Source organism: Medicago truncatula, chromosome 8 (genome assembly GCF_003473485.1).
Source record: "Medicago truncatula cultivar Jemalong A17 chromosome 8, MtrunA17r5.0-ANR, whole genome shotgun sequence".
Lineage (NCBI taxonomy): Eukaryota > Viridiplantae > Streptophyta > Magnoliopsida > Fabales > Fabaceae > Medicago > Medicago truncatula.
The window spans coordinates 556794-582880 of NC_053049.1; the positions used below are offsets into that span (position 1 = coordinate 556794).

Genomic DNA, 26087 nt, shown 5'->3' on the forward strand with positions numbered 1-26087 from the left:
TTTCTTTAAAGGCATTTGAGCATGAAGCAATAGTATACTTTGAAGCATTTGTTCCTATAAAACCTAAACTATATAATGTTCCTTTTTTACCTTTGGGAGCTACTTCCTTCAAAATAGTAAAGTCATCTGGCATATTATGCTGGGTTTCAGAAGACAATCATTCTTCCTCTTGATTTTGAGACAATCATTCTTCCTCTTGATTCTGAGACATAGATATGCACAATTATAAATTAAAGTAGTGACATTTAAAATGTCTAACATTGATGATTGATTACCCGTTTAAATAATATATATATGTGTGTGTGTGAGCTCTAATTACTAGACTACTCGAAAAAAATAAAAAAATATGCTTGTACTTGTTAATCATATTGGTAAACTTTCCACAACCATGTGATAATAATGTATGCATGATATGATTATCTAATTCATTCATGTACTTGGAAGTTGGAACTAAGACTTTAATTTATGAATGGATCAGTTTTTGCTATCTAACTCACTTTGCATAGTGAAACTTTGTTATCTACACTTCATTTTTATGCATTTTTTTTTTTTTTAAGAAACTTCATTTTTATGCATTTGTTAACTATCTTCCTATCATGATATATCACTCTATCAGTTGTATATAGCAAACTAATTTTTCATCTTCTTCCAAAATAGGAGTCTCAATAATAACAGTTTCACTGACAGCATTCCTATTTCTTTGACCAATGTCACTCCACTTGAAGCTCTGGGAGTGTTACTCCTTTAGATTTCCAAAGAGTTATAGTCAAAGTAGATTCTTATATTTTGTTGAAAGAATCAAAGTAGATTGCTATTTAACCTACAATCATATATTTGCATGTGTAAATTGATTGACACAATGGCAATCTTGAAATACAGTGATGTCTCAAACAACAATCTTGTTTGTTTACTTCACCATTACCAACGTCAAATCACCGCAATTTCAAGGAAGATAAGTTTATTTGTTATCCCTCTTGTTTATTCTCTTTAATATTCAACTGATGCTTTTATTTATATGATGATTATTATTTAGAGATAATTTATTCCTAATTTTTACAACAAGTGCAAATAATTTTATTATCTATGTGTTATTGTTGACAGATGACCTGAAACTTTGCTAAAGCCCTTTGTTCGACTTCACAGTTATCGAAATAATCCTCGGTTGAAACAACCAAAAATCATTCTTGCACCACTCTCTCCACCGTCGTCAGCTTCTTCAGGCTCAGTGATGTGTGTTTTTTGTTGACAATAACTTGAACAGAAAGCTCCAATTCTTAATACAATATTAGCTTGCTAATAACTCTCTTGAATTGAAACCAAATTAAGTCAACTTCATATTGATGTCATGTAAAAAAAACCACTTGACCTAAAAGTTTGAGTTTTTAAGCAAGGACTAAGGATGGTATTTCCACAGCTCATAAAGTTACGGCTATGTCAATCAAGTATTCAATTTCACTTGATCTTGATCTTGGAAAGCATACATAACCTTAGCAACATAACCATAGGAGTTGTTTTCATAAGTTAATCATACGAGAAAAGAAGTTCTATGATCACAAAGAAGGTTGATGTTGTGAATTCGATGAAAATCGCACCAATAACAACTTGATGCGTGGAGCAAGAGATAATCAAGCAACCAAAAAACAAAGTGTATGAAACAATTAAATACAAGCCAAAAGTAGAAAACAACGGCAAGAAGAACACAAAGAAGAGAAGAACACAAAAAGAATTTGTTGACCCAGTTCGGTCCAAATTGACTTAGTCTGGGGGAGAGAGCAGCCCTCCGATCCACTATATGATGAGTAACGTTACAAAAGAGAAATCAATGGGTTACAAGAATAAGTCTCCCGCCTAATTCTACCCAAAGTCCCAGCCTCTTCCCATAACCAAGAGACTCAATCCTAATAGTGTTTCCTAAGGTGAATCAACCCTCAAACCCTAGTGTTTGTTCCAAAGAGACAAACTCTATACAAACCCTAATTTTGTTGTTGCATTTCTAAACCCTTGTTTCAGCCCCCTCTATCTCTCTCTCTCAAAGTTTGCTATGATATAAGGTCTATATTTACAGTGAAATATAACTCATAAATTTGGAACAAATATCACACCGAAGATACGTTCTTTTTTTTTTCTCCTTCAGTGAAAGAATATTTGCATAAAATATATAATATTCTCTTTCAAAATATATTTGCATCAAATCGTCCTTCATACGATACAAAAATATATTTATTGTCCATAAATATATTTTCAGCACAAAATATATTTGAAACAAATCTTTTATATTTTTAGCAACAATATTCTTCTTCCATCAAATTTTGAGTGATACTACAACAGTTGACAACAAATCAAATTCCATTTAAAGGGAGGGATGGAATGACGGCAGCATATGATGCAATACAAGTATGTCATTTCCATTTTAATATAGTAATTAGTTAAGTTTGGCATCTAAAGTCAACGAATCCTGAATAACATACATACATAAGAATTTAAAAACATTTTCATGTTGTCCCATGACTAATATATATTGATGAATTCCATTGTTGGTTGCAGAACATAAGACCAAGTGTTTCCAAAAGAACTACTTCCCTTATTGGAATCCTGTTGGGAAGAAGATCAAAAGTTGCGGCCAGAATTCCTAGCGATCACCCAAACTCACACAAAGCTTCTCCATATATAATTCTCGCACAACAAAGGAGGTATATCATCACAAAGCTCTAACAGAGACTCCTACTGGTCCATTAGTGCTACATTACCTGGCAGGGACGAAGGAGAAAACTTAAATAATCACCCAGGACCAAAAGTAAAAGAAACCATATGTTATAGAGATCAAAAACTGAAATTATCTAAAAAGAAGTGAGCAGAAAATGAGAATATCATTTTCCTAGTAGTTAATTAAACCATTGCTTTGGACATAACTTGCTCCCATAATGAAGTATTAGTCAAATGGATCCATTTAAAATTCGGGAGAACCTTCTACCTCAATAGATGGTTTAGATAAAAAAAAAAAAAAAATCTTAGATGTCATCAATTAATAACCTAAAAAAAGTAATTTATTCAGAGACCAACCCAAATGAAGTAGCTTATTAGAGAAAGTTCATGATTCATTAATAATGCTTACTTTCAAATAGTTCATGATACCCTCAAATCATCCAACATGTGTAACAGTATGCAAGCAAGTTCTAGTACATGTAAAATACTAATTAGAAAAGGGTTATAATTCATTCCCTAATAATGATATATAATTCAGAAAAAAGTTATTCCATACCTATAATTTTCAAGCAACTTAATATCGAGGACTCCACAAAAAATGAAAGAGAGTGAATATTACAGCTCCTATCCCAAGTAGGGTAGAACCATATCTCCTTAATGGACCCATAGCCTTTCTCCATCCACTGTTGTAGTGTTCATTAAGATCTTCCATAAGTTGGTAATAACACGATGAATTCGTCACAACATGTTTGGATAAATTGATAACAAGACTCGTTAATTCCTCGTGGCTTCCTAGTTCATGCACAATCATATCTTTCTCAACCAACAACTCTGCATCATCTTTGGTGTCAATAAGAGAATCAAGCAAAGAAACATAATTGCAAATGTAGGGCTTGTCTGGATAATGACACTGCTCAAAAGCAATTAGATTCCTAAGAATGCTTTCTGTTGAGTGGTTTACTTTTAATTGTGGGAACAGAAATCTAGCTTTGAAGCATGGAAAACAGCCACAAAGAAACAAGGACAAAAAATGCCTTTTCTTAAACTTTATGTCAAGTAAGGATCTATTATAAACTTTCTCGAGGCTTATGCCAGCTTCATTCAACTTTGTTGCAGTCCTTGACATCAAACACTCATTTTGAGAATCCATATATTGATCGCTTAGTTTCATTGGGAGATATGAATATCTAATCAAATCGGTGAAATGGAGTGATTTCTCCCAATTTTTTTCCTCAAACATTCTTTCTGATGACTCCTTGTGATGAGGGTAACAAGATGCAAAATACTCATGTGCTAGCTTGATAAACCGATTGTGGTTTTTGACACTGCTTGGAACAACCGTGTCATATAATTTTTCTAACACATAGATTGGAAGCTGATTCTCAAGAAGCAACAAATCCCGTTGGATACTTTTGCTTACACAATGTTGAGTTACTATGTAATCATCTTTGTGTTCCCATCTTTTTTTCTCTCTAAGAAACAACTCCATGATGAACACAGCATCCAATAGTATCATATCAACAAATTGTTTCTGGCTAATATCAACAAAAATTTTCTGGTAACAGTGGCGAATATTATGTTCTTCTTGTTCAAGGAAAGTTTTGTAGTTCATTAAATCACTTTTTTGGTCTAGGCGATTCCAAAAGAAATGAAAATATCTCTGTTTGTGTTCTTGCATATCCTCATGTGTTTTGTTGCTATGGTGGATAGGTCCAATTGATATGAGTAGAGGTGTATAATCTTCTTCCTTCACATTCAAAAGAGTAGTAGGAACCTTGTAGATACAACATTGAGGCCAAAGGGGAGGCTCTATATTTTCAGGGATGTTAATTATTTGTTGGATATGATATTCAACAGAGGAAGATTCCATGATATTCAGGCTGTGTTTGAATAAACAATTTAATTAAGTATTTACATATAAATCATTTTTATAACAAAAATAGAAATGATGTTAAACTGTTTTTATGTAAGCTATAAGTCATTTTAATAAGCTATTCAGAGAGACTCCCTAATTAATTTCATGAACAAAAACTTAGTTTTATAGACAGCTATTTTTTTTCTTTCAAAAATCATGTATGAATAAACTATAATAAAACAACACAACATGAATTCATAATATACTATAACATGCAGTGATTAATAAATTTTTAAAAAAAATAAAAATCATAATTTGACAAAGGTCACATACCTTTGTTGTTATAAGCTGAAAAGTTAGGAGATTAGTAATTGATCCAGCCCTTCTTCTAGATTAATGCTGCAAAACAAACATCAATAGAATGAAATTTTGAGTTGAATGCAAAAGGAATGATAAAGTTAGGGTTATAAATAAAGAAAGAGATTTACATTCTGAAATGAACGAGAGAGGAACAATGTTGGTAAGTGAAGATTCTGGAAACGTGAAGGGCATGGGTTTTGAGTGTTTCTATGTTTGATTCATGGTTGAAAAATGTACTGAGAATGTTTGGGTATGATAGATAGTGAATGAGAGTGGGTGAGTATTTTTGGTAAGTGAATTTTTTGGTGAGTAACTGTGATAGTTACTCTCACACCTACCGTTAATTATTGGTGGCGTTTAATTAAGAATTATTGCTATAATAAAGTGAAGAAATAAAGGTCAGCATTTTTTTTATAATAGTTCATAAATTTACACCATTGGGTTGGGTACAGCTGATACTGCATTTTGTTAATATAGAATATCAGAATTACCGCACAACAAATGTATTATGCTTAAAACTATAAAATATCTCGTCTCAAGATTTTAAATTGTTTCTTTGTGATCATTGTGTTAATGTCACGAGAGCATGTGAGAAATCGAACTTATTATCTACATAACGTATCAACTTCTTGTTAAAAAAATGAAGCCATTAATGCTACCTAAAACATGAAGCCACTTACCTTAACTAAACGATAATCGGCTAGATGAGATCAAAATTAGTAATTTGAACCTAAGATAAACGGAGTGGTGCATCGAAAATTTAAAGTCTTTGGTTATCTTTATTAATTAATTTTGTTAGATCCACGTGAATTTAACCTAATATTTTTCCTTCAATTTGCTGTATTAGCTTAGCAGTCTTTAACCTAATAAATTCAATCTAAAAAAATGTATCGCACCAATTTCATTCATATCCTCTTTTTTTTTTTTTTTTTTTTTTTTACAATATTTTCTACACTTATCCTAATATTTTCCCTCCCTATTTGCTGTATTAGGTTACCAGTAATTTAACCTAACAAATTTCATCTAAAAAAATGCATCGCACAAATTTCATTCCTATCCTCTTACTTTTTTTTGACAATATTTTCTACACTTATCCTTATTTATTAATTTTGTTAGGTCTGCAGCAACTTAATCGAATATTTCCCTCCTATTTGCTTTATTAGGTAAGCAGTAATTTAACCTAACAAATTTCATCTAAAAAAATGCATCGCAACAATTTCATTCATATCCTCTTGCCTTCTTTTTTACAATATTTTCTACACTTATCCTTGTTTATTAATTTTGTTAGATCTGTAGCAACTTAACCTAATATTTTCCCTCTCTATTTGCTGTATTAGGTTAGCAGTAATTTAACATAACAAATTTCATCTAAAACAAAGCATCACACCAATTTTATTTTTATCCTCTTGCCTTTTTTTTTTATAATATTTTCTACACTTATCCTTATTTATTAATTTTGTTAGATCTGTAGCAACTTAACCTAATATTTTCCCTCTCTATTTGTTGTATTAGGTTAACAGTAATTTAACCTAACGAAGACAATTTCCTTTGACTGTATCATTTGCAATGACAATTAACAAAAGTCAAGGGCAGTCGCTTAAATATGTTGGTGTATATCTACCAACACCTGTATTTTCTTACGGACAGTTGTATGTTGCTGTTTCAAGAGTTACATCCAAAGAAGGATTAAAGATATTGATCACTGATGAAGATGGTGAAGATACCAATGTAACATCTAACGTCGTATATGAGGAAGTATTTCGCAATGTGTGATGAAACTACATGCCAATGTACTAAATATTTCATATTTCTTTTACCGAATTATTGATAGGATTACCGAATTTTCTTTTATAATATTTTTCAGATTTTATACATTTTATGAAGTGTTTTATTTTGTCTACTATGGATTATCACGTGTTATTTTTTTCACCGTTACCAATTATATATTGCATTTTATTATTCGTATGTCAATCCCTTAGCAATAAACTCGCGCGGAGCACGGCCAAACATCTAGTATTCCTAAACTTTGAGGACGAAATTAAAAAGGGAGAAGAATGTAACAAGACAATTGCTTTTTTGACATAAAAACTTCATAAATACACACGTAAAATACTTAAATACCCCCAGCGGTAGTTAACTATCGCAACTATAGCTGGAAAATTGCTTTTCTGCTCTCTATTCTCTCTCATCCCTTCCATCTCTGTTCTCTCTATTGCTTTTCTTTTCAAAATCATTTTTCAATTTATGCCTATTACTTATTCCTTATTTCCATAACTCACTGTGAATAAGGAACTGCAAAATCTTCTCTTCCTTCACCTCAAAATCTAAACCGACATCATTCACTTATGTAAAGGTTCTGTTTTTAATCACCAAACAGTCATTCACCGCATTAATCAAATCTAAAAAAAAAAAATCACCACCATGATTACAAAATTCACCACAATCGAATAACACCCTTTATAAGTTTCCAAACCCTAATTTGCTAAACAATTGATGACATCATTATATAAAATCAAAAAACATATGAATCATATGATGAGAATAATTTGGAATAGTTCATATTGGCCCACAAGAGTAGCAAGATTCAGTGGTATATGAAAGTGATCTATGAACAAGGAAAGTAGCAAGATTCGGTGGTATATGAAAGTGGAATCGGGTATTGTGTCTGAGGTGAAGGAAGAGAAGAAGGGTATTGTTTGAGGTGAAGGAAGAGAAGAATTTGAAAACGTACATATGCTGTATAGGCATAGATTGAAAAATGAATTCAGTGGTAGTTAACTCCCACTGAGTGCCAGCAATTAACTGCCGCTGGTTTGTAGAACGGTAGTTAACTAACTGCCGCTGCACTCAGCGGTGGTTAATTACCGTTGGAGGCATTTAAGTATTTTTTACTTGTGTCATTGTGAAGTTTCTTATGTCAGAAAATCAATTTTCATGTAACAATCCGCAAATAAAGGAACATTGTTACAGACAGAGCTATTATTCTTGTCTTGTAGCAGAGACACAAACTGAGTAGTGGAGATAGTGGTTGTACACTTCGTACAATTGTACTTTGTCAACGCTCTTCAAAGAACAAGCATCCAATGCTTTCAAATCCTTTCAAAATAGTCGTTGCTTCACTCTTCTGGTCTTCTGCAATGCTTAGACGAGATTGAATCCAATGAACAACCTTTGAAGTTTTAAGTCTTGCATTTCCTGATGAACTTTAGCTTCTTGTGATCTTTAGCTTTTGATGAACTTGCTTCTGATGACGTCATCACTTCAGGAGCACTAGACTTCAGCAACGCTTCTCTTTAGACGCTTCAAACTTCCTTTTTGTTGATTCCTTAGCTCTCTTTTGTTCTTCCAGAACCTAATAAAGATATCAAATTTTTGTCTATGGTCCTGTACACTTGAACAAATATTAGCAATTCCAATTGACAATTTTTAATATCTTGTTATCATCAAAACTCTTAAAGGGTAATGTTACACATTTTGTTCCAAGACACTCACCCTATAAAAAAAATTGGTTGTTCTTAAAATGTGCCAAACAATTATCAAATAAATTGGTGATATTTTGTTGGGCCCTTTGTTCTTAATAATGTGCCTCACTAATATTAAAAAGTCTAACACTAATTTTGTGTCATGTATTATTGTTGTTATGAGTTTAACATTTTAGAATTTTCCATCCAAAAGTTTAAAATTTAATTAATTACGTGTTGATATACTTTTACTTTTTTGGTGTTATTATTCTTAGTTGCTAAAATTTAAGCTTACTTTGTAGATGCTATTGTTCTCTACTTCAACAATATTTTATTTTGTTTTGTTGTCTATGAAGTATTTGATTTATTTTCAGATGTCGTCTAAAAAAACATTTATTTGGTAGTGAAAAGCGAAAAAAAAAAAAACTAAATGACGACCTAATAAAATTACAACAATGAGCTACAAAAATTTATGATGTATTATGTAATGGACCATTTTCTCATATTAAGTCTAAGTCTACGGCCAGCAAAACTCTAGAAACTAGTATTTTCCTTATTGCTAAAAAGCCTATTATAAAGTTCGGTTCACAAAACCCAAACATATAAAAGCCAACATTAATAAAGACTAATACCTCAAATTCGTCCTTGAATTTTGAAAAATCGGCCAATTTCGTCCCTGAATTTTTCGAAATATCAAATTAGTCCCTGAATTTACAAAATGTCAATCAAATTAGTCCCTCCGTTAAGTTGGTCTGTTAACGGAGGTGACGTTTCACGTTAACCTCTGACAAAGCTTACCACGTCAAATACCACGCAAGCAGGGACCAAACTGATTGATTTACAGAAAATTTCGAAGGACGAAATTGATGGATTTACACAAAATTTCCAAGGACCAAATTGATGGATTTTCAGAAAATTGGCAATGGCTCTTTCCCTTCTTTGTGAGTAACGACTCTTTCTCCACTTCCTCATTAAGGGCTATTCCTTCCCCAAATATATAAATTTGGAACCCTAATGTTATAATTCCTTACATAGAGTTCAAAATCCCCAATGTGGAAGATGTGGATTGATGGAACATAACTCAAGAAGTTGTGCAAAGTAAGGTGTGGCTAGGAGACCAAAGAATTGGATTGACACTGAGCCTGAAGAACAAGTACAAAGTAATGTGGCAAGTGTAGAAACTGTTGTTAAGAATGTTGCTACTGAGATGCAACAAGAGGATGTTGTTAGAGTTCCAAATCCAAATTACGGGCCATCCGCTTCTACTCAACCCCAATACATGGAGTTTATCCCAACTCCAGGATTTCCAAAACAGTGATGCATGTTTTAATTATGCTTTTGGACTAGTTTAATTAATGCTTTTTTGGCTATGTACTGTTGTTTTTTTGGCTATGTAATTACTTATTAACATCGAATATTGACTTATGATATAATGCAAATGTTTGTCTTTTTATAATCAAAGTGTTTCTCTTTTACTTTTTACTTTATTCAGCAAATGTATGCACAAAGGATCAAATTGATTTCTGTTATGATAATTCAAGGACCAATTTGATGGTATTTTCACTAATTTGAGGATCGAAATGACGGATATGAATATAATTCAAGGACGAAATTGGCTGATTTTTCAAAATTCAAGGACGAATTTGAGGTATTAGTCCATTAATAAACTATGAAATTCAAATTTACATTACACGGGTCAAAGATGTAGTATCATCACAAAATGCGAAATAAATCAAATTTGTTTGCTATTTAATTAAGCCAATTATTTATTCTTGCGGACCAAAATTAAGCCAATTTAAATTAGGTCTTTGAATTTGCAAATCATTTCAAATAAATTTTTTGTCTTGGAAATATAGGATGTTACTTTTGATAAAGTAATGATTGCACAATTTTTTTGTCTACAAATAAATTTTTTGTCCATTAGGGCAATGATTAAGGAATCTACAAATAAATTTTTTGGCTTGGAAATATAAGATGTTACTTTTGATAAAGTAATGATTGCACAACTTTTTCATGAAAACTTATTTGTTTTAGATGTTTAACCATTGCACTTGGAGCACTGGTTAATATTCTCCTTTAATTAGTACTCCCTCCGTCCCAAATTGTACGTCATTTTAGAAAAAATATTTGTCCCAAATTGTATGTCGTTTTATAATACCAATGAAATATTAATGTTACTTTTTCTATTATATCCTTAACTATTTATTACTCCATCTTCTTTCAATTCCTTCATTTATCTTTCCCATATCATTTATTAAGGACAATTTTGTAAAATAACTCATAATATCTCTTTCCCACACAATATTAATTACATTTCTTAATATGTGTGAAATGGCCAAAACGTCATACAATTTGAGATGGAGGGAGTAATAGGCTTAATTACACTTTTGGTCCTACCATTTTGACCAACTAACGAAAATGGTCATATCTTTTTTAAATGGAACAAAATCGTCCTTAAACTATATGTTTTTTGCAGTTTTAGTCTTATCTCTCTATTTCCAATTCCAGAAACGCATAGAAATGACAGTTTTAGTCCAACCACTTATGCTAAACCATGAAATAAACAAAAAATAAAACATGTGGGTACAAGGAATCTACTTTATTCAGCACACTAACCTATTAGAAATTAGGGTTTTTCTTGGTTTGTGTGCTGAACAAAGAAGATTCCTTGTACCCACATGATTTATTCCTTGTTTATTTCATGGTTGCGCGTAGGTGGCTGGACTAAAACTGTCATTTGTGTGCGTTTCTGGAGTTGGAAATAGGGAGATATGACTAAAACTGCAAAAAACATATAATTTAGGGATGATTTTGTTCGATTTAAAAGAGGTATGACCAATTTCGTGAGTTGGTCAAAATGCAAGGACCAAAAATGTAATTAAGCCTTAATAATATTGTTCGATGACAGTGTTGTGTTTTCTCCTACTTGGAAAATTCACTGAGATAATCAATATCTCACCCATATTGTTGATATTTTTTACATGCATAAGCTTTGTTATTCAAAAAACTTTGAAGCCGGATCAGAGTTACATTCTAAGTCTAAGGCTTTAGCTTAATTTTATATTTATCGAAAGAGTTGTAAATCCAAATATTATTTGAAGTCAAATACTGATTTAGGATTTTATTTGTAAAGATTAATTTAACTTTGCATGTTTTATATAAGATGTATGAAAGGAAAGTCCTTCGACATGTTTCATAAGAAAAAAGGATTTAAGTTCCACCCAGAAAATGAGGCGTTGCATATGTTACCTCCAACAACTTGTCGGTTCCAAGCTCCTGAAAGTTCTAAGATCTCTTTCTCTTTAGTCCTTAAACTTTAGGGTTATGATATTTATTGAAGTAAAACTTAGAAAAGTCAAAGAAACTCACACAGTGCATTTTATTAGGAATTCTTGAAAAGGAAAACGTATATATTTAAGAATGTTGTTATATCTCGTGAGAGATTTGCTAGCGAAAATTTCACGATAAATCTTTTTTTTATATTTCAATCCTTTTTCTTTTAAACTTTAGGAATGATTATGTTTCTAACATCATCATCTTCCTCCTCTCTTTCCAGTCAAGAGAGGTAACTAACATCAAAACGGATTATTTTTTAGCAAACTAACATCATATCCTTGCAATTATATAAGTTTTTTTTTTTTTTTTTTTTTTTTTCTTCTTTGTTGCGATATTCTTGAAAAAAGTTCTTTTTTTTTTGGATGTGGGAGAAATGGTTAAACTTATGATATGACATGTTAGAATATTCTAATTCCTTTGTAAATTTCAGTTGGGTGTGTTCCTTGTGTTCATAACTATCCTATAGTTAGTTGAGTTAGTTTCTAGCATCTATTTGATTCTAAAGATGAGATTTTTAGTTTTGTTTGGGATTATTAGTTTACTCACATATTCTTAATGTTTTTTTTTTTTTGGTACAACACATATTCTTAATGTTACAACTATCCTAATAAAGAATGTTTATAATAAAGAATAAAGATAGAGATTAAAGAATATAAGTCGGTGCAATGTAATTTTTGAAATACTCATGATGTGCGGTTTCACGATATTATGCATTTTTGTTTATTTAAATACGGGTAGTTTATGACCGGGTTGTCTTCAAGTCGGACTTAGCTACTCTAGTGCAAGCTCTATCGTCTTCAGGTCATGGTGATTCGAAGTTCTATGCTATTGTTTCTAGTATTATTTATTAGTTATCTTTACATTTCAACTTCGTGGTGAAATTTGTTAGGAGACAAGCGAACATGGTTGCTCATACTTTAGCTAAGGCGGTCTGTTCTTAGGCTAGTCACCGTATTTTTTATTCTTATCCTTCTTATATTGAACATTGGTTGATTAATGATAATAGTTAAATTTGCTTTGGTAAAAAAAAAAAAAAATACGGATAGTTTATTTAAATCTTTATACTGAGTGGTTGTTTATGGACACTTATTTAAATCTTTATACGGGTAGTTTATTCGAACCGGTCCGGCCGTGAACCGGTGGGTATGCCGGTTCGAGCCTTAAGTTAGATCGGCCATGTAATTAAACCGGTATAAATCGGTAAGACTCGTTAAAAATCAGCGACTCGGCCGATTTTCGGTTCAATCGGTTTAATAGTTTTTTAATATAATTTTCAGTCATAATTAGTCATTAACTACATCATTATTCACGATTAATAGTGATTAATGCAAATTAAATGCGGAGTTCATTAGCTTTAACGGCTTGGACTTCAAATTTGTTTAGAAAATATCAAAATTTGAAAAAACACCTAATTAAAAGAAAACTTTACCACTGCGCAACAACTAAATGCTTGTGTCACAAATGAAGTGTATTATATGTATAAGATATTACATCATCATTTAAGAAAAAATACACATCTATTTTCTTTTGTTCAAAAAATAGTAATAATACATATCTTTTAAAAAAAATATATAAATATAAATAAATAGCATCTCTACCTAAAAAAATAAATAAATATAAATATCATTTTTTTTTTTATAAAATCTACGTATTATATTAATATTAATAGATATGCAAATCAAAATATATTTCTAGTTTTCTCAAAAAAAAAATATATATCTTGTCAACGATATACGGTTTAATCCGGTTCAGTCACGCGGTTCAACAATGACTCAGTGGTTCGACCATTAACTCAATGATCCAGTGCCCCTACCGAGTCGATGACTGAGCCGAATTTTAAAACTATGAAAAAAACTACTCCCTCCGTCCCAAATTGTATGACGTTTTGGGCATTTCACACATATTAAAAAATGTAATTAATATTGTGTGGGAAAAAAATATTATGAGTTGTTTTACAAAATTGTCCTCAATAATTGATATGAGAAAGATAAATGAAGGAATTGAAAGAAGAGAGAGTAATAAATGATTAAGGATATAATAGGAAAAGTAACATAATTTTTCATTGGTATTGTAAAGCGACATATATTTTGGGACAAATATTTTTTATAAACTGACATACAATTTGGGACGGAGGGAGTATACAGTCCCAACAATAATTCTGTTAATCTTGGCTTTGATAAAGTTGGTGATAAAAAATCAAAGCTCAACAACATTAATACAACATGAAATTCGAATTTGCATCGCAAGGGTCAAATACCTAGTATCGCAAAATGGGAAATAAATCAAATTAGTTTGTTCTTAATTAAGCCAATTTATTCTTGGGGACCAAAATGAGAAAAGTCATTGGATAACACTTTTCCTTCATTTGTTAAAAAAAAAAAAACACTTTTCCTTCATTTGTTAAAAAAAAAAAAACACTTTTCCTTCAGACAGGCTAATTAATAGGTCAACCAGGTTAATTAACAGGTCAACCATTTAATTCACAAATTACGAAATAATTTGAATTTGCAAATCATTTCCTTTGTTGGAAGCAATTATAAATTAAGATTGATGTAGTCTTGTTGGCATGGTGCATACAACAATGGCAGTTCCAAGTACAATTACCTTCAAATTATCGATACTCCTAATCATACTATTCTCATTTGAAGCTAGAGAAACTATAGCTATTAGCCTTACTGAAAAAGTTACTATTACCAATGATGTAACTGATCCAACTCCCAAAACCATCACTTTTAATTGCAAATCCAAAGATGATGATCTTGGAGTTCACACACTCATGTTTGGAGAAATTTACAGGTTTTCATTCAGACCAAAAATATTATATCCAATTGTTCATCCAACGGTATTCTCCTGCAGTTTTACATGGCTTGGTAACCCCCATCGTCATTATTTTGACATTTACGACCAATCACGTGACAGGTGCTTCCATTGCGATTGGAAAATAAACTTAAATGGAGGCTGTTTGAACGGTGATAAGTGTCGTCCTTGGAAAAGTGTCCAATTAATGGTTGCATAAAACACTTCAAAATGGCTGCAAGGGAATGGTGTATAACATTTTCATTGTGATCCTCTTTTCAACAAGTTTATTTAAATTATTTATCATATAATAACTACCATGAATATGAATTTTACAATCATTTGTTGTTATAAGCATCCATTTGAATATCGATTAAAAAAAACCTCCATTTGTCCGCTTGAAATGCCTCCATTTAGCTTTAATATCATAAAGAACAAGATCTTTTTCTTTGACTAATCATAAAGAATGAGATTTGTTTACCAAAAAAATGTAAAGAGCGAAAAGGAAGATTTGATTGATATTGAACACCAAAAGCTGCTACCTTTGAAGAAATTTCCAGCACTCTGCGAAAAGGAAATGGCATACCTTTAATTCAATTGAATATTCATAATCACATTATCAATAGACGTAGAAACTAAAGTAGACGACTCTTGAATTCTCACTGCTCTGTCAACAAACTAAAATCAAGCAAAGCAATCAAGACAGTAATCCATTTTTGCTATGATTGGTAAAATAGTACTAAAATTAGTTTGAACAATAACAAAGCCTATGTATTATTCCCCTTGTCCTGTTATGTACTAAATTTGCATCCTTCTTTTTTATTTGTTTCTGTTTCTCTGCTCATGCTATGTGGACATTGGTTTTATGTGGCTGATTGTCATCAATGTTACTCGACATTCCTATCATAAATACCGAGCTAGCTTCACTCATTTACATTGTCATCTCAACTATCCCTTAAGCTATTCACTCATTTACATACCGAGCTAGCTTCCTATCATATCTCTTAATTTATATGCACCAGAGAGAGGGCGACAGACAATCCATCCAAGATTTATACGTTCATTTGAGTACTTAGTCGACTACTTATGAACCCGTGATAAGTTGTAAAAGCAAAACTGCAATGGTACAAATCTGCAAATTAATGATGAACTTTGGAAAATATTCTTGCTTTACTCTCATTTCAGAAAACATAGCCCATATACATGAATCCTAGAATGCAAATCCTTAAAGAACAATAAGAAAAATATTATTCATTTGCATTGACAGTTTAAGATTCTTACGGCAAAGCTTTCTTATGCGGATCCTTAAAGAACCCACAAATAAATGGTTGCGAAAGGTTCATCATGAAGACCTTCACAAGGGAAGAATCGTACCTAAAGATTCAGCTAAACTCATAAAACTATAAAAGTAATTACAGTCTACATACACACGAGCAATCCTGATTGAATTGTGAGTAGCACCAATAAAAAAAAGAAAAATGATCAACATCATTATAAAATGTTACTTTCCTTCCCGGAAAAGCAATAATCTAAAAATTGAAACACAATAATTCAGATCTATGACCAATCCCATTTATTTCTCTGCCAATTCGATAAAATGTGCGGACATAATACCCTGCATCATAGCAGAACAACCTGAAAACTAGACTTCAAGTAAGCTACTAGACTTGTCTCTTCTATGGCAGTGGCAACATCAAACTTGGTGCTTTTTCTCATTAACATAAACTTATCACATTCCTGCAGTACGAATTTCAAAATCGATCAACGAAATAATACAACAATCACGACTTCAATTGTAATTATGCAAAGCAGCCTCATAAAGATCACTTCCAACATAAGCTTCTAGGTTTGACACAAGATAGGCATCAACTACCTTGAGAACAATCGATGCTTCCTCCCTGGGATCCTTCAAATCACCCTCTTTGATATCAACACCTTTCTTTGGATGATCATGTATGAAACCATTATAATAATGTGCAAGTACTAGACAATCGCCTTGCATAGAGAAGGTTGGTTTGGTGACAATGTTAGTCGTCACCAAGACTTGTTTCTCCTCTCAAATTCTACCCCCAATATTTTTAAATGAAACTTCTAATCTGGTTAAGTGTTATTGATTTACTATTTACTATGTGCAATGACACTTCTAATCGAAGACATGTCGTGTGTCTAAAACGTCAACCACCAGACACATGCACTTATATTGAATTATATCATTTCTTTTACATTATTTTATTGATTTTGATTGGTCAGCATTCGTGTCTTGTCCGGTGTCAGTGTGCTTCATAAATGATTTATGCATAATTGTGTTATTTTATATTGTGTGGATTGTACTAGGATTTGAAATTTTGATTAATTTGTTCATTGATTTTAATCAAGTATTATGAAGAATTTATGAATAAATCAATGATTGATGTTAATTTGATAGGAATAACAAATCCTGAATGTGTTGGTATATCAATATTATTTTATCAACATTACATTGGTGTGAGTGGAATTTGACCCGGATCCCTTAAGCAAGATATTGGCTTCGAGCCTTGTGCATAGAAAAAATGTGGTTGGGACCCACTAAAGGTGTCCAGTTAGGTTTCCCGGCTGAGTTAGTCATCGACTTTGTTGATAGACACTTTGCATTAATAACATGGTTAACAAAAAATATATCACTATCAGTTTTAGTATCATGTGATGAATAGGGAAGCATTGATTTGGTCAGACCCTTGTTTTTTGTTAGAAACTCGGTAGTTGGTATGGATCCATATTTTTTTATTGATGTTTTGTGTACTTCAGTTGATCTTTTTTCCTTACTTCAAAAGCCACATGTGCATTTAATGCTTTATTCTGTTTGGTGGTTACTGGAAATACCTGTGGTGATCGGTGCATACTGCTGGTTGCTGATGAGTCTAGTAAACTTATTGCAATTTTAATTGAAATATTTGATTTAATGATTTTAAGTCAGTAGGACCGTTATTTATATCAATGTGTCTTTTTTGGTTCCATGATGACAAAAATTGATTCTGTCAAATTGGTTTTAGCAAAGTGAGTTGAATGTTAAGTGGTATATGTTAGGATTCATTGGCGTAAAAGTGAGTTAGACAATAAATTTGAATGTAAAAATCACGTTTGGAGTTTGTATCAATTCTAGTTGGTGGTCTGGCAACACCTGTGGTGATCTGTACATAACGCTGCAGGCTGGTGCTGTGTCCGGAAAACTGACTGCGGTTTTAATTGAATGATTTGGCTTTATGACCTTAGGCGAGATCAGTTATATAGGCAGTATTCTAAGTGAAGAATTTTAGCTCTGGAATGAGAACTGATGAGTTATAACACTAATGAGTAGAAAATTAAGAGAATAAATGTTACTCCATCTGTTCCCTGTGTTGTTTTTCTAGAAATTTTGTGTTTCTATTAATTTGTCATTTTCAAATTTAAAGTAGTATTAACAATATCAAAAGGTAAATTTTTTCCCTTACCTTTTAATATATATATAAAAAAAAAAAAACATCAAAAGAAACAATTCCATCAAAATTAACAACATGGTAGTTGGGGGTGATAACCTTAGACGACAATTGAAAATGAATGGAGGTAGTAATAACTTTATAGTAGATGGTGGTGATACATTTATCACAATGTCAGCAGTCATGTTTGCATCCCAATGGTTATCAACTCCACACTGTTCATGAAGCCAAATTCTTAACGTAATTGAAAATAAAATTTTACACTGCAACTTGAATTCATTATCATATTTTGATAAGCTGGAGAAGCTCTTGAATTCTGTTTCGACTTGACATGATCATGGTATAATAATGGTATCAAACTTCTGAGACTTGATTGTTTGTTACTTTATGTTGATAATTGTAAATTCCTCTCTTGCAGCTTTCTTTGGCTGTGTTGTTTTCTCAAACATGAACCAAATTTACAGGACTATTTCTCAAAGTGGGGATCAAGCGGTGAAGTTGATTTGAAGTATGAGCTTGAGCATCTGATCATCTTGACAGCCAGTAGATGCCTTTTGGGTCGTGAAGTTCGTGACAAGCTCTTCGATGATGTCTCTGCATTGTTCCACGATCTCGATAATGGAATGCTTCCAATCAGTGTTCTCTTCCCATGCCTGCCAATTCCGGCTCACAGGCGCCGTGACAACGCACGTAAAAAGCTTGCTGAAATATTTGCAAACATCATATCTTCACGAAAAAGTGCCGACAAATCAGAGAACGACATGCTGCAGTGCTTCATTGACTCAAAATACAAAGACGGTCGCCCAACAACAGAATCTGAAGTCACAGGACTCCTCATTGCCGCTCTTTTCGCAGGACAGCACACCAGTTCAATCACCTCCACTTGGACCGGAGCATATCTTCTGTGTAACAAACAGTACCTTTCTGCTGTGGAGGAGGAGCAAAAGAACTTGATGGAGAAACACGGAGATAGAGTTGATCACGATGTTTTGGCTGAGATGGATGTCTTGTATAGGTGCATTAAAGAAGCCCTGAGACTCCACCCTCCACTAATTATGTTGCTGAGAAGCTCACACAGCGATTTCAGCGTCACAACAAGAGAGGGGAAAGAGTATGACATTCCCAAGGGTCATATAGTTGCTACATCCCCTGCATTTGCAAACAGGTTACCACACATTTTCAATGACCCTGATAAGTATGATCCTGATAGGTTTGCTGTTGGGAGGGAAGAAGACAAGGCAGCAGGGGCATTCTCTTACATTTCCTTTGGAGGTGGTCGACATGGATGCCTTGGAGAGCCTTTTGCATATCTGCAGATAAAAGCAATTTGGACTCATCTTCTGAGGAACTTTGAACTGGAGCTTGTGTCACCTTTCCCTGAGATTGATTGGAATGCCATGGTTGTTGGAGTGAAAGGAAAAGTTATGGTCCGATACAAGCGGAGGGAGCTTTCTGTTAATCAATAGGGCCATGATATGCTCCAGTGTACTGCTTGGATTTCTTTTTTTGAAGCTTTTCTTGTTAGCATTATTGATTGTGCTTCATTGTCCATGTTGACTGTTCATTTGACCATGGATAACTAGAATCTTGATTTGGAATTCTTTTTTTTTTTTGTGCAATTGTAGTAAGTGGTTTTAAATATTTTTTATTTTATTTTATGATTTAGTGAATCAGATGATTGGAGTGGTGATTACTTGTGTTAAAGTGTGTTGTGAATTCGTTGAGAAAACCACACCAATAAAAATTTGATGCGTGGAAAAAATTAATACCAAGTAATCAAATCAAGCGGGTAGCAAATAATCCAATAAAATAAAACAGCAAGAGATAAAAGGAAGAGAGAGAAAAGAACACAAGAATTTATTTACCCAGTTCGGTCTAATGATGTCCTAGTCTGGGGGAGAGAACAGCTCTCTGATCCACTATAATGATATGAGTTTCTTTACAAAGAGATAATGAGTTTCAAGAATCAGTCTTCAAACCTAATTCTACCCAAGTCCCAGCCTCTTCCCGTGACCAAGAGACTCAATCCTAATAGTGCTTTGTTCAAGGTGAATCAAAACAATCCCAACCCAAGTGTTGTTGCCAAGAGAAATTCTCTATAAACCCTAGTTTGTATGTTGGTTTCTAAACCCTGTTTTTCTACACTCTTTATCATCTGATACAAGGCTTAGATTTATAGTGGAAAGTAAACCCTTAAAAAACTGAAACAAATCTAACTGAAAATACGTTTTATTTTTATCTTCAGCGCGACCATCGTGGCACGAAATTTCCAGTAGCTTCCCAGGAATCTTGCTTCAACAATCGTGGCGCGATGCTTCTTTATCGTGGCACGATACTCCAGATTTCTGATTTTAAGTTAACTCTCACAATTCTTCACCTTGACTTCAAATCAGTGATGATGTCAATTTAACCATCAGTCACTTTGCTGCTCTCTCCAATCCTTCATCTATGCTTCAATGAAGTTTATCAAGTCCAAGCAATGCTTGAACTTTGATCTTGGTAATGATTTTGTGAACATGTCTGCTGGATTGTCTTCCGATGCCACTTTCTCTACCATGATCTCCTTTGTCTCAATCATGTCTCTGACGAAGTGCAAACGAATGTCAATGTGTTTTGTCCTTTCATGATATACCTGATGATTTGCCAAATGAATGGCACTTTGGCTATCACAATGTATCTTCACACACCCTTGACTAATCCCCATTTCTCCAATCATACCTTTCAACCATATGGCTTCCTTGACCCCTTCAACAAGGGCTATGTATTCTGCTTGAGTTGTTGAAAGGGCTACAACTGATTGTTGATTTGCCTTCCAAGTTACCGCTGTACCGAACAATGTAAACACAAAACCTGACAAAGATTTTCTAGTGTCTACGTTACCTGCATAGTCCGCATCCACATATCCCTCCAAAGCATCCCTACCTGGTTGTGACCTTGTATACCTTAGACCACCTTTCAAAGATCCATTCAAATATCTCAGAACCCACTTCAAAGCTTGCCAGTGCACTTGACCCGGATTTGCCATAAACCGACTTATCACACTAATTGCGTAGGATAAGTCCGGTCTACTACAAACCATACCATACATGATGCTTCCAACCCCACTTGCATAGGGAGTACCCTCCATCTTGCTTTTCTCTTCATCGGATTGAGGACACTGCTTTATCGATAGCTTTGTGTGGTGACCAAGAGGAGTGCTAACGACTTTAGAATCTTTCATTCTGAACCGCTCCACCACTTTCCTCAAGTACCCCTGCTGAGATAAGAACAACTCACCTTTGTTCCGGTCCCTTATGATATCCATACCAAGTATCTTCTTTGCATTACCAAGATCCTTCATCTCAAATTCATCATTCAATCTTTCCTTGAGCTTATGAATCTCTTGCCTGTCAGAACTTGCCATATGAATATCATCTACATAAAGGAGAAGGTAGAGAATGACTTTCTCATTCCTTCTCATCATGTAAACACAACTGTCATAGTTGCTTCTCACAAAACCAGCCTTTTCTAGGAACTCATCAAACCGACGATACCACTGCCTTGGACTTTGCTTCAACCCATACAAAGATTTCTTCAACAAACACACTTGTGCTCGTGATTTTCGGATATCAAACCATTAATTGATTTAAATCGTCAATCTTTGAACTCTCGATTTTTATTCGTGGGAAGGGAAAAAATGAGTAAAAACCCTTATCGAGACTTTGGATTCGGGGGTTGGTTATGCAAAGGGAAGGTGCTAGCACCCTAAGCATCTACGGTATTCCGTAGGAACCTCTTACCTAATTTACCTTGTGCTAAATTGATTTGCTTATTTGAAAATTATTACCTAAAAGTCTAAGTGAAAGAATGGAGGGAGAAGAAGTATGTTTTTGGTTATTTTTATTTGATTTGGAAGGATTGAAAATCCTATGCCTACATACCCTTAAACAAAAGGGATCAAAACCAATGTAGTTCACCTAAAAAGTTTCTTTTTGGTGGGTTAGGTTGATTTTAAGATTTTTTGAAAATGGGTTTTTAGAAGGGAAAGAGGCCTCAAGGCATGAGATAAAATAAGGTGAGGTTGGTCGAATTTTAATTACAAAGAAATCAAGTCTATTATGAATATTAATTCAATTAAGCATTTGATTAAGAAAATAAAAAGGAAAACACTTGGGTTACAAACCAAGGTTTATTAAGAAAATATTTTTGGAGTTTTGCATGTTTTTGTTGTTTTTGAATAATAAATGAAAATTAAACTGACGGAGCAATAAAAATAAAAGCGCGTGGATTTTTGTAGTGATGTTGGATCACCACAAAATCCCTAATCTAATTTTTTTGCATTTTTTGGATATATCTAAGGCGGTAAGGAAATAAAAGGACACACACACCCACACACTTTTCTCATTTATATTTACATTGGACCTAAATACATTCTAATTGCTGGAAAATAAATAACAATAATTAAAATGCTAAATAGAAATAAAATAAAATGTAAAAATGCTAAAAAGAAATAAAAATGCAAGAAAATAAAAGAAATGGACTACCGAAGGGCCAAAATTCCGAAGGGACTTTTCCGAAGGGACTTATTCCGAAGGGACTTATTCCGAAGGGACAGAAAAAAAAGGGAGAAGAAAAGAATAGCTCGTTAACACAAGCTAAATAGGGAGAAGAGAGAAATATTCTTTGACAACTCAAGAGAACTTTTTGGTGTGTGAAATTGTGTGGAATGAGGGCTCTATTTATAGGTGAGGAGGTTGATGAAAAAAGGAAAAATGGTTTAATGGAAATGATGGACAATTATGGTGAATTTTGAAAAAGGAATGTTAAAGTTGACACTTGACTTGAATTTTTTTTTAGACCTTGTACATTTTATTTTGGACCTATTGACACTTTGTTTTTTTTTACACTAATTAATTAAAAAGAAATAAAATAAATCTAATACGAAATAAAATAAAACAAATTAAACTAAATCATGTAATGAAAAATAAAATTAAAAGATGGAAAATAAAAATTATTAAATATAAAAAAAGTAACTAATCTTAAAATTAAAATTAATAAAAGAAAATAAAAAGAGAAAAGAGGGTCCGACTCGGAATAAAAAATGAGGTACTTCAAAGTAACCTCTTTGCCAAAATTTCGTCTGAAACGGCGAAAATTCTCAACTTTAAAAATACGAATAAAATGGGTAAGAATAGAGGAAAGTGGTCAAAATTTGGGGTATGACAACACTTTTGTATTGTCTTCTACAAAACCTTCTGGTTGTTGCATATAGATAGTTTCTTCCAACTCTCCATGTAGAAATGCGGTCTTCACATCCATCTGTTCTAACTCAAGATCATACATGTTAACAATCGCCATAAGTACCCTTATAGAACAATGTTTTACCACCGGTGAAAATATTTCATTGTAATCAATCCCTTCCACCTGAGTAAAACCCTTTACTACAAGTCTTGCTTTATACCTTGGTGCTTCGACCCCTGGTATACCTTCTTTCTTCTTAAACACCCACTTGCTTCCCACTACCCTTTGATTCTTAGGTAATGGAACAAGTTTCCAAGTCTGGTTCTTCTCCAATGAAAGCATTTCCTCATTCATTACCTTCAGCCAGTCCTTGTTTTCATTGCTTTCTAATGCTTCCCTGAAGTTCTTTGGTTCCGAGTCTTGCAATTCTTCAGCCGCATTCAAAGCATAACAAATAAGGTCAGCATAACCGTATCTCTTAGGTGGATTAATATGTGTCCTTGCCCTATCTCTTGCTAGCTGATAGTCAGGATTAATTATCTCTTGGCCTTCACTCTCATCAGGTACTGAAGTCTGATCCTCCCTCTTCCCTTTCATCAGTGATAGGCTCCACCTCAAACTGAATTTTCTCTGTCCCTGTTTTCGAGCTTGTATCCAGGTCTTTGCACTTCATCCCCATGCGGGTCTCATCAAAAGTAACATCCTTGCTTATAATAAATTTTGATCCTCCAGGTTCCATCTTCCACAGTCTGTAACCTTTCACACCTTCAGGATAACCCATGAAAATACATTTTACAGCTCTAGCATCAAGTTTGTCTTGCCTAACATGGGCAAACGCTAAAGCTCCGAAAACTTTCAAGTTAGAGTAGTCTACCGGTCTCCCACTCCAAACCTCCATAGGTGTCTTGAGATCTATCCCTGTTGATGGACATCTGTTAATCAAATATGCTGCAGTACTAACAGCCTCTCCCCAGAAACTCTTGGACAATCCAGCTCCCAACAACATACACCTCACACGCTCCAACAAAGTCATGTTCATTCTTTCAGCAAGACCATTCTGTTGAGGTGTGTATGCCACAGTTCTATGCCTCTTTATACCTTTCTTCCTGCAAAACTCATTAAACTGCTCTGAAACAAACTCCAGGCTATTGTCAGTTCTCAACACTTTCAGTTTAGTTCCAATCTGATTTTCTACAAGTGTATCCCATTCTTTGAATTTTTCAAAAGCATCACTTTTATTCTTCAGAATGTAAACCCATACTCTTCTAGAATAATCATCAATGATAAAGATGAAATATGAACCTCCCCCATGAGTCTTAACTGATGCTGGACCCCAAAGATCCGAATGAACATACTCAAAAGGCCTACTAGATTTATGTACTCCCACTCCAAACTTCACCTTGTGTTGTTTGCCTAATGTGTAGTTATCACAAAAATCTAGTTTGTTCAATTTTTCATTCCCTACCAAACCTTGTTTAGCTAGCTCCACCAAACCCCTCTCACTGACATGATCTAACCTCAAATGCCATAGTTTAGTTATGTCCAGAGTGTCAACACTAGCAACCGATGCATTAGCTATTACGGTAGAACCTTCTAAAATATATAAACCATGTATTTTAGACCCTTTAGCTATAACCAATGCACCATGAAAAATTATCATCACACCACCTTCAATTCTAGTGCAATAGCCTAGACCATCAAACATGCTTATGGATATTAAATTTCTCCTAAGTTCAGGAATATACCTCACATCCTTCAAAAGAAAATCACGATCATCAAACATTTTTGAGACGGATAGTACCAATACCTTGAATTTTACAAGCTTTATTGTTGCCAAGGCGAACTACTCCACCTTCTCCCAGCTCTAACGTTTCAAAGTATTCCTTTCTCGGACAGATGTGATAAGAGCACCCAGAGTCCAAGACCTAGCCCTTTTCAGGTTCCCAACTTGTCACAGTAAGTGCTCCAACACTCTCATAACCCTCATCTTTACTTGCAATCTGAACGGATGGATTACCACCTCCATTGTCCTTTCTCTCCGGACAATCCTTCTTGAAGTGACCTGGATTGTGACAAATAAAACATTTGTACTGTGTTTTATTGCCATCACCCTTCGACCTAGACTTTGACCTGGAATTCTTGCCTTTCCCTTTTCCTCTATTCTGACTTCTCCCCCTTGAGACATTCAAGCCTTCTCCACTATCATCAACCTTCAAATCTTTGAACTTGGTTAACTCTTTGGTTCTCAAAGCTGCTTGAACTTCCTCCAAAGTGATAGTGCCCTCTTTGCCATAAAGCATAGTATCCTTGAAATTCTCAAAGGACCTAGGTAAAGCACACAATAGGTGTAAGGCTTTATCCTCGTCTTCTAGATTAACATCTATGTTCGCCAAATCATCAATAATCTTATTGAACTCCGTCAGTTGCTCCATTATAGGTTTTGACTCCACCATTCGGTAAAAGTAGAGTTGTTGTTTCAGACATTGCCTATGTGCCAAAGACTTGGTCATGTATAATGAATCAAGTTTATTCCACATAGACACCGCAGTAGTCTCCCTTGATACTTCTCTCAACACCTTATCCCCAAGACACAGAATGATAGCGCTGACCGCTTTATCATTCATCTCCGTCTTCTCAGCAGGTGTCAGATGTGCAGCCATCTGTGCTTCTCCCTTCAATGCTTCAACACACTTTTGTTGAATTAAAATTGCCCTCATCTTTACCTTCCACAACCCGAAGTCGTTACTACCGGTAAACTTTTCAATATCCCACTTCGAACCCATGATACGTGGTTATTGATTTGACCTTTGCCCCACGGTGGGCGCCAATTGTTGTGAATTCGTTGAGAAAACCACACCAATAAAAACTTGATGCGTGGAAAAAATTAATACCAAGTAATCAAAT

At 33.7% G+C, this 26087-nt stretch overlaps 2 protein-coding genes across 2 annotated transcripts; one reads left to right on the top strand and one right to left on the bottom strand.

The window, feature by feature from the left end:
* Positions 1-2328: 2328 nt before the first annotated feature.
* On the bottom strand, positions 2329-5248 carry LOC25500007 (UPF0481 protein At3g47200). The gene is made up of 4 exons (XM_013588323.3): positions 5047-5248; positions 4892-4957; positions 3260-4583; positions 2329-2747 (listed from the first exon to the last, which is right to left on the bottom strand). Exon 3 carries the CDS (start codon positions 4571-4573, stop codon positions 3278-3280), a length of 1296 nt encoding a protein of 431 aa, XP_013443777.1. The 5' UTR covers positions 4574-4583; positions 4892-4957; positions 5047-5248; the 3' UTR covers positions 2329-2747; positions 3260-3277.
* Positions 5249-18041: 12793 nt separating this feature from the next.
* Positions 18042-19653, top strand: LOC25500003 (sterol 14-demethylase). Its single transcript, XM_024772231.2, has 2 exons — positions 18042-18148; positions 18382-19653. Exons 1-2 carry the CDS (start codon positions 18042-18044, stop codon positions 19427-19429), a joined length of 1155 nt encoding a protein of 384 aa, XP_024627999.1. The 3' UTR covers positions 19430-19653.
* The last annotated feature ends 6434 nt before the right edge of the window (positions 19654-26087 follow it).

Bases quoted from the DNA above. Each gene is read 5' to 3' on its own strand.
- LOC25500007 (XM_013588323.3), bottom strand. From the start codon at position 4,573: ATGGAATCTTCCTCTGTTGAATATCATATCCAACAAATAATTAACATC.
- LOC25500003 (XM_024772231.2), top strand. From the start codon at position 18,042: ATGGTAGTTGGGGGTGATAACCTTAGACGACAATTGAAAATGAATGGA. The intron at 18,149-18,381 runs GTTTGCATCCCA...CCTCTCTTGCAG, and splicing joins ATCACAATGTCAGCAGTCAT to CTTTCTTTGGCTGTGTTGTT.